The following is a 13,225-nucleotide window of genomic DNA, read 5'->3' as shown; positions in this document are numbered from 1 at the left end:
AAACCTACCTATTTCACATAGTGATTCAAAGGGAGACCAGAGGAAAGGATTTAAACTAAGGCTCTTTTGGTAACATTCTGATCCTTTGGCAAGACGATCTGTTTTGCTGTGGAGAGAAACAAACAGATGGAACAAGCTATAAACTCTAAAACATTTATTATAAAGAAATTTTCGGTATAGAAAATTAGGTAAATCTTATGTAAGTTCTGAAAGCACTCTTGATGCTTGTCTAAATTATCAATTTCTCATTCTTACCATCTTCTAATCTATACTATTTAGAACAGTTCAAATCAAAAGTTAGGTGAAAGCAGATAGAACATGAACTGAAAGAAATGCTAACAAAATTACCATTGCCTTCTTGAATATTATCATTACTTTTAATTTCCTGTCAGATACTAGATTTACCGAGGGAGCTATGGAAAACATCCAAACACTTCAGTCTTATTCTTAATTTTCAATATAACATCCTAATGGTAATTTTGAAAGTGACTTCAATGCTTTAAACATAGCATGATTAAATAATTAGATTTTTTTAACAAGATAGAGGTGGTAGCTCTTAATGAAAATGAAAATTTATGTTTCTTTATAAACCAAGTGTAGACAATGGCTTATATTTGGAATCTGGACAATATCCCTGGGAACATATATACTTGAAATGATCTGGCAACTATCACAACAGCACTGCTGCCTCCCTGGCTTTGAAACAGATGGAGGAAGGGGTTAATGGTTAGTAAGACTCATGGGCACTGTCAGGTAAAAAAAATACAAATCACCTCATCTGAGGTTCAAATGCTTCAAAATCAAATGGCAAAAAATTAAAACATAGCAATTCTTCCAGAATCCAAAGGTTTTATAAAGCATTAGATGGCATGTAACCAGGATTTTCAAAGGAACACTCAGGTGAAATTATCAGCTAAAACTCATAACCTGTTATGTGCCAACTGTCAGTGTAATCTTGAAGACCTGTAAAGAATATCCCCTTGAGGAACTAGATATAGTTTGCCTCACTTCCAAATTTTCAAGTGAATACAAACTAGAATAAATGATATGATAAAGCTCAGAAAGTACCACCAGTTGAAAGATATCTAGTTTCCCACACTCGCCTAATGTAAGCCAATAAACACGCAGACAAAGAAGGAAGCAGGCACAGCAGACTTTTGGAAAATGTGAATAAGTTTTGTCAAAGTATGTATCTAACATGATTTAGACAAAATTTCTTAAAGTAAAAATACTAGTCACAAGACTTATTTAATCACCTACCAGGGATAGAGGGGTAACATAAAAATAGAAAACAAAGAAAAGGCATAACAAAGCCATTTTCTGAAAATAATAGGGTGGAAAAGACGCAAATCAATGCTTAGGGAATTTTAACATAAGGATAGGAAAAGGAAAATGTAGTGAAATCTCAACGTTTGAGGATTATCCTAAGGTTCAAACAGTTCTGGTTACCATTTTTTCTATATTTTCTTCTTGTAATTCCTAAATAATGCCATTCCTTCTGTCATCAGTCCTCAGAAGATTATAAAATCTCCTCTGATGAGAATCCCTTCTATAGAGATGACAGCTTAATCTACTCTCCTGACTTCAAACCTACTATTGCTCTTCCTTATCTAAAGCTTAGTATGTTTAAAATCAAGTTCATCTTTTCTCTCAAATCTGTTCTTATTTCTGTGTGTGTGTTAAGAGCACAAGTATTCCCTATGAACTCACAGACTCAAAAATCCTACAGAAATCGACTCATTCTTCTTCCCCGACTTTCATAACCAATCAGTAATAAAACTGTACTTTTACGTACTTTCATTTTATCTGACTTAAAGTTCCCTCTTCATTTTCACTGTTAGGATCCTTAGTGCTTCTCACCTAAACGATCAACAGATTCCTAATTAATGTCTTCTGTTTCTCTTTATCTCTTCAATTCATGCTATATATAACCCCTTCCTCTCTTACAGTACTAACCATAGTCTGCCTAATTTATCTTTTCATTCATTCTCTTGCAATTGATTATAAGATTTCTGAGGACAGAGAATTAATATTTCTCATTTTTATATTACGTCTTTCCTGTTTTCAAGTAGCCCCACCCACTTGCTTTGCTTGTGCAATGTAACATAAAACATTTTTTAATTTTTAAAAGTTGCATTGAGTTGGCTGTATAATTTATTTAAATAGCCAGAAAAGTGATAGACAAACATTGATTTAAGCAAAGATAAAACAATCTATTCAGGGGAAAGTATTTTGGAAATGTAAGAGGTGATCCTTTGTGATGAAAAGCTCCTTTTCTGGTATTACTTAACCATTGTATTTTCTTTTTACATTAGCAAAAGGAAAAATATCTCAAACTTTTGAAACGCTGGCAAGGCTGATTTTTATAATGAGCCATGATCAGATTAAGACTATAATACAGAAGAAATTTAAAACAAAATTAGTTTCTGCTAAAAGATTAGATACGCATAACGGATAGATATAGATATATGTATAAATGATGTAAGAGCTAATTGGGGATGAAACCAGGTATGGAATTATAACAATCTAGCCTGGGAGAGTCAATCTTCAATTATTCAATAGAGAGATAAAAGGGGACAAAGATTTAAGAAAACTAAACTGCTTAGGTGCTCGAAATTTAGATGGAATTTTTTACTAAAATTGAGAGGCTGTACATAAAACCAGCAAGGAGTTTTTCAAATAATGGGGATAAAAAAATTATTTAGATGGGAAGAAATAATTTAGAAATCAGATTTAGTTCAGTTGTGTCCTAAACACAGAAGTCTCATGTGCTATAGTAGACAAAAAGGCAATAAAATGGCTATCAAAATACTGGAGTGAGAACAGAAAACCTAACATGCCTTAGCTACAAAACCACAACATGTATGTATCTAGATTAGTGGGTGTAATTCTGGTTACAAGACAGGCATATGATGGTTCAAATGAAAAGCCAGTTTGGGGGCAGGGTTGCTCCACTTTGGATACTCAACCTTTTAATCTTCATGATGAATAAAAATAACCCATCCATATTCCTCTAAAGAAGGAGGGAACAATTTCCTTCTTCATGATTAGTACTGTACTGCCTTACTGTAGAGTGTGTATGTGTATATGTGTATACACACCCACAAACATACAACACATACCTTCCTCAGGACCTGATTCAAATGTACTTTCAAAAACTTTATTAATAATTTTATTTAATAATAATAATAAATACATAGCATTTTTGTGATTTTAACACTTTATTTTCTTTTAAGCTTTATTTTAAAATAATTTGACTCATGGGCCGGCCCGTGGCTCACTCGGGAGAGTGTGGTGCTGATAACACCAAGGCCCCGGGTTCGGATCCCATATACGGATGGCCGGTTCGCTCACTGGCTGAGTGTGGTGCTGACAACACCAAGTCAAGGGTTAAGATCCCCTTACCGGTCATCTTTAAAAAAAAAAAAATAATAATAATAATAATAATTTGACTCACAAAAATAGTACAGAGCTCCCACATACCCTACACCTAGCTTCCCCCAATAATAATATCTTACATAATTGTAATACAATTATCAAAACTGGGAAAATGACATTAATATAATACTGTGAACTAAACCATTGATCTTATTTGGATTTTAGCAGTTTTTACATGCACTCATTTGTGTGCATAGTTTTATAAAATTTGTTCACATTTACAGATTTGTGTAACCACTCCCCACAATTAGAATGATTTCAATATCTCAAAGAAACTCCACTCCTTCAACTACCCCTTTATAGTCACATTCTGACCTTAACTTCTGACCTTAGCTTCTGAGAACCACTGATCTGTACCCCATCACTATGGTTTTGTCTGTCATATCAATAATGTTATATAAATAGAATCATATAGTATGTAAGTTTTTGAAATTGGCTATTTTCACTTGCCTTAATGCCCTTGAAATCCATCCAAGTTATTATAACAACAGTTTGTTCCTCTTTATTGTTGAGTAGTAGTCCACTGTATAGAGTAGTTTGTTTATCCATTCACCCACTGAATTTGGGTTGTTTCCAGTTTTGGGCTTTTACAAATAAAGCTGCTATGAACACTCATGTACAAGTATCATTTTACATTCCCACCAGCAATGTATGTGGGACCCTGCTGCCCTGCATCCTCACCAGCACTTGGTATTGTCAGTAGTTTTTATTTCAGCCATTCTAACAGGTGTGTAGTAGTATCTAATGGTGGTTTTTACTTGCCTTTCCTTTCACTAATTGCTAATGATTTGGTACATCTTTTTACCTGCTTATTTACCATCCACATATCTTCTTTGGTTAAATGTCCATTCAAGTGTTTTGGACATTTTCTAATGAAACTCTTTTATTACTGAGTTTTTTATACATTCTAGATAAATTTCTGTTGTTTATGTGACTTGCAAGTATTTTCTCCTTGTCTGCAGCTTGAATTTTCACCATTGTCTTCCACAAAGCAAAGAGTTTTAATTTGATAAAGACCAATTTATCAATTTTTTCTTTTACATAGTGTCTTTTTTTGTGTGTCATGTCTTAAGAATGACACACAAAAGAGCTTTTCATGTGTAAATGTCTTACCCTAGGTCATAAAGATTTTCTACTATATTTTCTTCTAAAAGTTTTACATTTAGACCCATGATGCATTTCAGTTAAATTTTTAATAAAATGTGAGGTTTAGGTTGAGGTTTCTTTGCCTATGTTTGTCCAACTGTACCAGCACCATCATTTATTGAAAAGGATATCACTCTCCAGTGAATTGTTTCTCACCTTTGTCAAAAATCAATTGACCATTCAAGACCCTGTTTTCAATTCCTTTGAGTATGTATCCAGAAGTGGAATTACTGGATCATATAATAATTCTATTTTTAATTTTTTTGAGAAACTGTATGATTGTTTTTATATATCACTAGATTCATTGATTTGCCAATATTTTGTTGAGGATTTTTGTATCTATGTTCAAAAGAGATATTGATTTATAGTTTTCTTTTTCTTTTCTTTTTTTTTTTTAAAAGATGACCGGTAAGGGGATCTCAACCCTTGGCTTGGTGTTGTCAGCACCACGCTCAGCCAGTGAGCAAACCGGCCATCCCTATATAGGATCCGAACCCGTGGCCTTGGTGTTATCAGCACCGCACTCTACTGAGTGAACCACGGGCCGGCCTGATTTATAGTTTTCTTGTACAGTTTTTGGTTCTGGAATCCAGGTAATGCCGGCTTCATAAAATGAGTTGGGGAATATTTCTTCTTGTTCTATTTTCTGGATTGTATAGAATTTGGGAAGGATTTTAACTATAAGTTAAAATTTTTTTCATAATTTTAAGATTATTCAGATTATCTAGTTTAGATTTCTATTTCATGGGTATAAGTTGTGGTAATATGTGTTTTTGAGGAATTGGTCCATTTCATCTAAGTTGTCAAATTCATGTACATAGAGTTTTTCTGAGTTTTCAGTATAATATCTTTAGGATAAGTAGTGATATTTCCTCTTTCACTCCTAATATAAGTAATTTGTGTCCTCTATGTCTCTCTCTTTTTTGGGCTAGTTTTGGTAGTTTTATCAATTTTATCTAAGGACCAGCTTTGGATTTCAGTGATTTTTTTTCTCTACTGTTTTCAGTTTCAATGATTTCTACTCTTCATTATTTCCTTCTTTCTGTTTGCTTGGGTTTATTTTGCTCTCCTTTTTCTAGTTTCTTCTGGTAGAAGCTCACATTACTGATTTGAGACTGTACTATTATAACATAAACATTTAGTGCTATACATTTCCATCTAAGATAGCTTTAACTACATCACATTTTTTAGTACTTGTATGCTGTATTATCCTTTTCATTCAGTTCAATATATTTTTAAGATTTCCTATGAAACTTCCTCTTTGACCTACAAATTATTTAAAAGTGTTATTTCATTTCCAAGTATTTAGAGAATTTCCTGTCCATATATGGCTTTTTATCATCTAACCCAACTCTTTTAACTAAGGAATAATATTTATACTTCATTTTAGTTAATCTTCTAAATGTAAAAGTATATGGTGCTCTTTAAGGATTAATATTTCTACAACATTCCCCCCTTATTAAAATTTTGACAACTTCTTTCATAAATCCCCCACCCTCTAGTTTTTTTTTTTAATCAGTCCTCTCAAATAATTTATAGTCCTTGAACATCTACTTTCCTTTGGAAGTCACTCTATAGGTATGAGATGATGTCAAATTTTACTTTTCTATCAAGTCTTTCCTAGGTACCATCTTACTCCTCTTCTTAACCAGGTAGAAGTGATTATTCTCTCATTTGAACAAAGTACTGCTCAAATTTGATCACAGCACTTTATTGTGATAATAAAAACTTACAAACTTCTGTTTACTGCTTCTCTCCTCCTACTCTATTATAAACTTTTGAGGGTGGGGACTGTGAATTATTTATCTTTATATTCATGGTGCCAAGTACTGTTTCTAGCTATAATAGGGAACAGATGTCAAAGTTTCTTGAATAAATGACAAGAGGAATTTTGGTGCATGAACTAAATTCATTACTCCTAGTTTTTTTCTTAAGATAAATGAAGATATTGATATTATATCTTTACTCACTCCTGCTATCAAGAGTAGTATCAATAGCTAGATCTATCTAATAGTGTCAATGGCTCTACCACATCTGAAAATGTGGTAGACAAACTGATAAACTGATCTTTATCAAAATTCAGCCAAATAATTTATTCTATCTGAAAAGACATTTTCAGGGTTATTTTTTTGAAACCACTCTTCAAACTAGCCTCAATTTACCCTGAAAGAAGCTACCCTGGTTCTTTAGACAATCATCCTCAATCACTTCCCTCATGATATACAACAGATGACATTTACACATGAAAAGCTCTCTTGTGGCAGTTATGAACAATTCCTGTTATCTTAATTATATCTCCATCCTTTACTCTCCAACTCCAAAAGTATTTCAGAATGAAAATGAGTGAGAACAATGTTATTACTGTGATAACTCTGGACTATCACTTAACTTTTTAAAAAATTAATTTCGGGGCCGGCCTGTGGCTCACTCGGGAGAGTGTGGTGCTGATAACACGAAGTCAAGGGTTAAGATCCCCTTACCGGTCATCTTTAAAAAAAAAAAAAAAAAATTAAATAAATTTAAAAATTATTTGCAAAATCACTATTATTTCAACTACCATTGTAAGAAATTTCTTGTGACACACCTCAAAATCATTGACATACAAGATGAGAGCTTTTATTCTTTATTTCTGAAACTTGCCTTCGAACCTCTTTCTAAAGAGTAGCAGTGATTTTATTTATTTATTATTTTTTTTTAAAGATGACCGGTAAGGGGATCTTAACCCTTGACTTGGTGTTGTCAGTACCACGCTCTCCCAAGTGAGCTAAGCAGCCATCCCTATATAGGGATCTGAACCCGTGGCCTTGGTGTTATCAGCATCACACTCTCCCAAGTAAGCCACAGGCTGGCCCTTAGCAGTGATATTTAATATTAGAGAAAACAAATTTCATTCTTTTCTTCTTCTTCCTCAATGGATCACATAAAGATACTCTATTCACCCAAGGTAAAAAATACTAACATTACGTTCACTCAATTGTTAAGCAGTGCTGCTGCAGCTATTATCATGAAGGCTAAGTGGAGAGTCAAAAATGGGTAGTGATACTCTACTATTTTTTACAGGTTTAACAAGGTCATGGAATCAGAAGATTGTGTACTACTCAGCTAAATGCTATTTGATAAAGAAAGCTCAACATAGGATTTTTTAAACTACAAAGCATTCTCATATAGGAAACACTATTCTGGTAGTCTGAATCATTCGTACTTACCAATATACATGTCCCAACAATGAAAGAGTAAAGCAAGCTGAATCACCAAACTCAGTAACAATATCATCATGGCTTTTCTGCTTATTAAACACTCCTCCAGATAAGATCTGTTCCCCTTCTGCAAGCCTTTAAAATACAAATTTTCACATTTAAAAAAAAAAAAAATACAAAAAGCTTGTCATGTAAAGACATCCTTCATTACCAATGTATGTAAAACTATGTAGACAGATAAAGTAAAAAGTTTTTGGTACTTTAAAAATATCACCAAATATGTATCTAGAATCATTTTGGAGGCTAGGCTAGAAATTTATCTGAAAATTTCAGTTTTGCCTTTAGAACCACTTAAATTTAGTCTCTGTATGTACAAATTTAGTTCAAGCAACATTTTCATTACTTGTGTCAAAGGAAATAGAAGATGACCACTACATGAGGGTACTTCAAAAAGTTCATGGAAATAGGAAGAAAAAAAAAAAAAAGAACAGAAAGAGGAAAAAAAAAGTTCATGGAAAGATTTTTTTAAAAAAATGACCAGTAAGGGGATTTTAAACCTTGATTTGGTGTTGTCAGCACCACGCTCTCCCAAGTGAGCTAACTGGCCATCCCTATATAGGGATCTGAACCTGTGGCCTTGGTGTTATCAGCACCACACTCTCCCACGTGAGGCACGGGCTGGTGTTATCAGCACCACTCTCTCCCAAGTGAGGCACGGGCTGGCCCTATCGACAGATTCTTATTATTGGGGCTGGCCAGGTAGCTCAGTTGGTTATAGCACGTTGTTATAACACCAAAGTCTAAGGGTTCAGGACCCAATACTGGCCAGCAACTTAAAAAAAAAGATTTGTATTGTCCTTTAATTTTTATTTTTCCAAGAACTTTCTGAAGTAGCCTCATACTTCGGGGAAAATATACATGACTCTTCATTAACAAATATGCTGGCTCTTCTTCTATAATTCTTTGAAATAGTAATTTGAAAGCAAATTAAATAAGACTAACATATTTTAATTAAAAAATACATACTTAATGGCCTCAGTCATTGTAACGTTTATAAATGAAACCTGACTACCACTTCATTTCTTTTTATTTTTCAATTATGTATTCTTGATATAGAAAATCATACACATTCCTCACATGAAAAAAATTTGGCTGATTTCACTACATATTTTTAGCACATCAGAACTTGTAGTGGTTTGAGTTTTAAAGTTTTTTGATTAAAAACCATCAAAATCATCATGTGAAAATTCTCAAGTAAGTTTACACAGCATATTCTGAACACAAAAGGTGATATCTAAAGTTCCCTTACTGTCAGTGAAACTTTAAAAACATAATTATTTATAAGTGGGATAAGAATGTCAACGGAAGAATTCGCTGAAGAAACTAGCAAGTTAAATAAGAAAGTAAGAATTTAACATTAGAATCTTTGGATTTAAAAATAATTCAATAACAAATGCCTCAGAAATCTTTTTTGTTTGTTTTCTTTTTTGTCTCATAAATCTTATAGATATTTTAGCTAGCTTTAATTAAAAAATCATCAATTAGTCACTGGATAGATAATATAGTTACTCATCTGTCTATGGTGACTTTATGAGACTTGTTTGTATCCTCCCACTGTAAACCTACGAACTAAGTACACATACTTCTATAAATATCTAACTGTTAAGTCACTTCTACCATTATTCCATCTCTTACAGCACAGAAAAGAGCTTAACAGAAAATATCTGTATCTCTGCCTCCAGATTTGGAATAGGCACAGCTGACTTGGTTTAACATTTATGTGTAAAAGAAGTGCTCTTCTGAATCTGTCCCCTTGCTTCAAAGGGGTAAGTAGTAGTTCCCAAATAAAATGATCTTGAAAGGAAACTACACAACCACCTAGACACAAGGGAGCCTTACTCTCAAGTGAACTGGCAGGTTTTCAGCCTTATTCAAATTGGTCTAACATTGAAAGGAAAGAAAAGGAAACAATATTTGTAATCATTTTAGAAACTCATAAGAATTAGTAAGAGTTAAATTCTATTATTTATTACCATAAAAATGAAATCTCTCCATAACAAAAATAACACCATAGGCAATGGTATAAACATTTCAAATGTTACTGAAATAGACAAATCTCTACCCAAAAGAGGGAAGAAAGGGAGTCAATCAGAGTTTAATCTGTCAAAAGACTTTCATCCAAAATTCTATAGTGTAAAGTAGAACAAAATTAACTGGAAAAGATTATAAAAACTTACTTGCTGAGATCAACACAACATTTTGCAAGCAGGTATTTACACTGCGGCGTAGTACAACTGTGTCCTTTCAAGAGTCTATATGCTTTATATGCCTTTCCTGAGCGGTAATAACAGGTTGCCAGTAAAAACAAGGCTTCTTCTGAGTGTACTACAAACAGACATTAAAAAAAATCGGCTACTGTTCAGTATATTGAATGGTAATCAGTTTATCTGGCAATAAACAAGTTTAGCAACAAAAAATTAGGCATGCTATTTAATACAAAACAATCACTTAATTCAAATTTGAATTATGGAAAAATATTTTGCTGATGGAAGTTAGTTCCCAGCTCCTGATTACCTTCTCTCTACAAGGAACCAAGGAAATAATACAACGAAGAGAATCATGATATTCTCTGTAAATCCTTCAGAAAAGCAAACAGACCCAAACACCCCTACCCTTAAACAGACTAGAAGTAAAGCATCTTGTCTTTAGGTAATATATTTCTAATAGACTCTTTGGGAGGACAGAAGTCAAATTTCATTAGAGAGGAAAACTGAGGGTAAATAAACCTAATTACCAATCTGAAATAATTTCTACATATGAAAAAAAGAATAGATTGAAAAAAAAAACATTTCTCTCTAACCACAGATATACACTAAATTATATTCAAGACAATTTAAGATAAAAATAAATCCTAAATTGTAAATATCCACAAATACCATTTGAAAATTCAGCTGACACACTTGGACAGTAACAATAATTAAATTGCTCTCCAATGGCAAGAGCTGAGTTATTAATCAATATATCCCCTATTCATTAGATTAGAAAATACCTCCTTCCTTAGTTAATGAAATGGGGCTTTTTTTCCCTTTATTTACTCTATATCTCCCAAACTAACCATCACTTCACTTCTATCCTCAGAAACTTCCAACCAATCCAGATGAGAATCTATAGAGGCAACAAAAAAAGGAATTGAAAGAAAGAGGGAAAACCACAAATATGTTCTCAAAATGGGTCATATAATAATCCCAGCAGGCTGAAGGACCTTCTAAGCCAGTGATTCTTAAAGTATGGTCCCTGTACGAGCATCAGCATGATTTGGAAACTTGATAGAAATGGAAATTCTTGTACTCCACCTCAGACTCACTAAATTAGTAATTCTGGAGTGGGACTAGCAGCAATCTTTGTTAACAAACCCTTCAGGTTTTCAGGTTTGAGAACCACTGTTCTAAAGTGCAAGACAAACTTGCCACACCTTCCTGAAAAGTTAACTTCATTCCAAGATTTAGGACAAAAAAGTAATTTGAAATTTTATTCTTGAAAGTTTTTTGTTATAGATATGTGCAAGCAAAAACCAACAGAACTCTTCTTCTCTGGTCCATCCTATGATTTCTCATAAAACCTTACTGTAAAAATTAATATACAGTGAATGATAGATTCTGGCCCATGTGTGTTAGTGAGATGTGAAGTAGTACTAGTGCTGCCAGTGCAACACAATGAATGGGGCGCTCTACTGCAGTGGGAACAAATTATTCATTTCACTGAGCAACAAGTGGTAATTCATATAAGTTAGAAAGTGTGATTACTTGCAGATTTTGTTAAAGCCTAGCTTCTTGTCGTCTTATAAGTTAAGTTTTTAAAAACTATTGATTAGACCAATAAACAATTACTCCCACAAGCTAGTTTAATTTCCAGTCACAGTAAAGCTCTATCAAATGTTTTGTTTATAAACACTTGATTATGTGTAGGTCCATTTTCACTATAGCAAAATTCCCTAGGAACATAAAGATATCAACTATTCCTTGTGTGTGTGTGATTTTAGTGTCATACAACAATTATTTTTTTGAATAATAACTGAAAAATTATATGTTCAAATGGGAATATGGATTGGTGGTATAGGCAAAACTTAAAAATAATGACATGGTAAGATAATGAAGTAAACCCAGAACAACCTGAAAAGTTGTGACAGACATGGGTGGTTTCTCCCCACAATTAACTTGACAGCTGAAAAGATAATAGAACCTAAAACACAACTAGTGAATCAACAGTAAACAGCTACAATAAATCTAAAAAAAATGGAGTGTGCATACTGAATAGGACCAACAAATAGATTTCATCTGGAACAGTAACTCCAATTAACTGATAGTGGCTGCCTAATATGCCAAATTCAGAAAAATTCTGAGGCTGATCATGACCTAGCTAGTAAGTGTGCAGAGATCAAAATAAAAGGAACTAGGAAGAGTTATAGATGCTTGCATGCCATTTACTTATCATCCTTTACTTAGAAACTTAATTAAAATATAGGAACGGGAATTATAAGGTCCATAATATATTTTGTATTTATAAATAAAGTGAGCATTGACTGCCTAAAGTCACTCTTAAAAGTAATACTGAGAAATCAATCATGCACTAGTTAAATTATAGTACATCCATATGATGTAACACTCCAATGTTGTTAAAAAGACTGACAAAGAAAGATTTCTAGAATACATCGATAAGTGAAAAAACAAACAAGAAGTTGCAGAACAATATCAAGCTCCTCTGAATATAGGTCAAAAATAATTAAGGGGGGTTTAACCTTGCATCCTTTAGCTATAATTCCATCAAATAGGAAGGTGAATTAGTCCCTCAATGCTTTTAAACCAAACAGACACTTCTTTTTCATGCTGATTTATAATCTAAATGAGCAGCCTTTTCTAAAATGGACCAGTTTTAACAAGATTTAAAATGTATTGAGCTGAGTGTTCACTACCCATCCTTGATAAACTCTACAAATATCATAGTGAACTCCTTAGAGGTTAGACTACTCTGCTGGCTGCCCTGTCATGAACTCTGATGTTGTGTGTATTGAACGGCACAGAAGCTATGGAATCTATGATTTGTAATACATGTTTCATTTTGATTATCTTTTAAGTTCTTAAATCAACTATTGGCAGTATGGCATATGGATTAAAGTACTGACTGCTAGACTGCTTGGGTTCAGATTCTAGTACCACCACTTATTAGCCAATTAGGGCAAATTTCTTAACTTCACTGACTCTCAAGTTTTTTCATCTGTAAAATAAAGACATTTTTTTCTTGCTGTTTTTAGTCATATGGGTTCTATACCTTTCTTATGCTGCATGACTTGTTCCATCCTTCAGAGTAATTTCTGCTGTTGAGCACTTCATCTACATGTGCAACTTTAATATTTTAATACAATTCTCAATTTTTATCTTCTCTACATT

At 33.2% G+C, this 13,225-nt stretch overlaps 1 protein-coding gene across 5 annotated transcripts in view; it reads right to left on the bottom strand.

Moving 5' to 3' along the window:
- The window catches only part of CDC27 (cell division cycle 27), a 64,447-nt gene that overhangs the window by 30,030 nt on the left and 21,192 nt on the right, over window positions 1–13,225 (bottom strand). For 4 of the 5 annotated variants that reach the window (XM_063080575.1, XM_063080576.1, XM_063080577.1 and 1 more), the window contains exons 3-5: window positions 10,019–10,166; window positions 7,791–7,916; window positions 9–106 (exon numbers count right to left, since the gene is read on the bottom strand). In XM_063080575.1, coding sequence (XP_062936645.1) covers window positions 9–106; window positions 7,791–7,916; window positions 10,019–10,166 — 372 coding nt within the window. The remainder of the gene's footprint in view (window positions 1–8; window positions 107–7,790; window positions 7,917–10,018; window positions 10,167–13,225) is intronic. The other variant, XM_063080579.1, reaches the window with a different exon arrangement.

This window comes from Cynocephalus volans, chromosome 16, assembly GCF_027409185.1.
Source record: "Cynocephalus volans isolate mCynVol1 chromosome 16, mCynVol1.pri, whole genome shotgun sequence".
Taxonomy (NCBI): Eukaryota; Metazoa; Chordata; class Mammalia; order Dermoptera; family Cynocephalidae; genus Cynocephalus; species Cynocephalus volans.
Note: the sequence above shows the minus strand (reverse complement) of the source record. Positions and strands in the feature narration are given on the sequence as shown.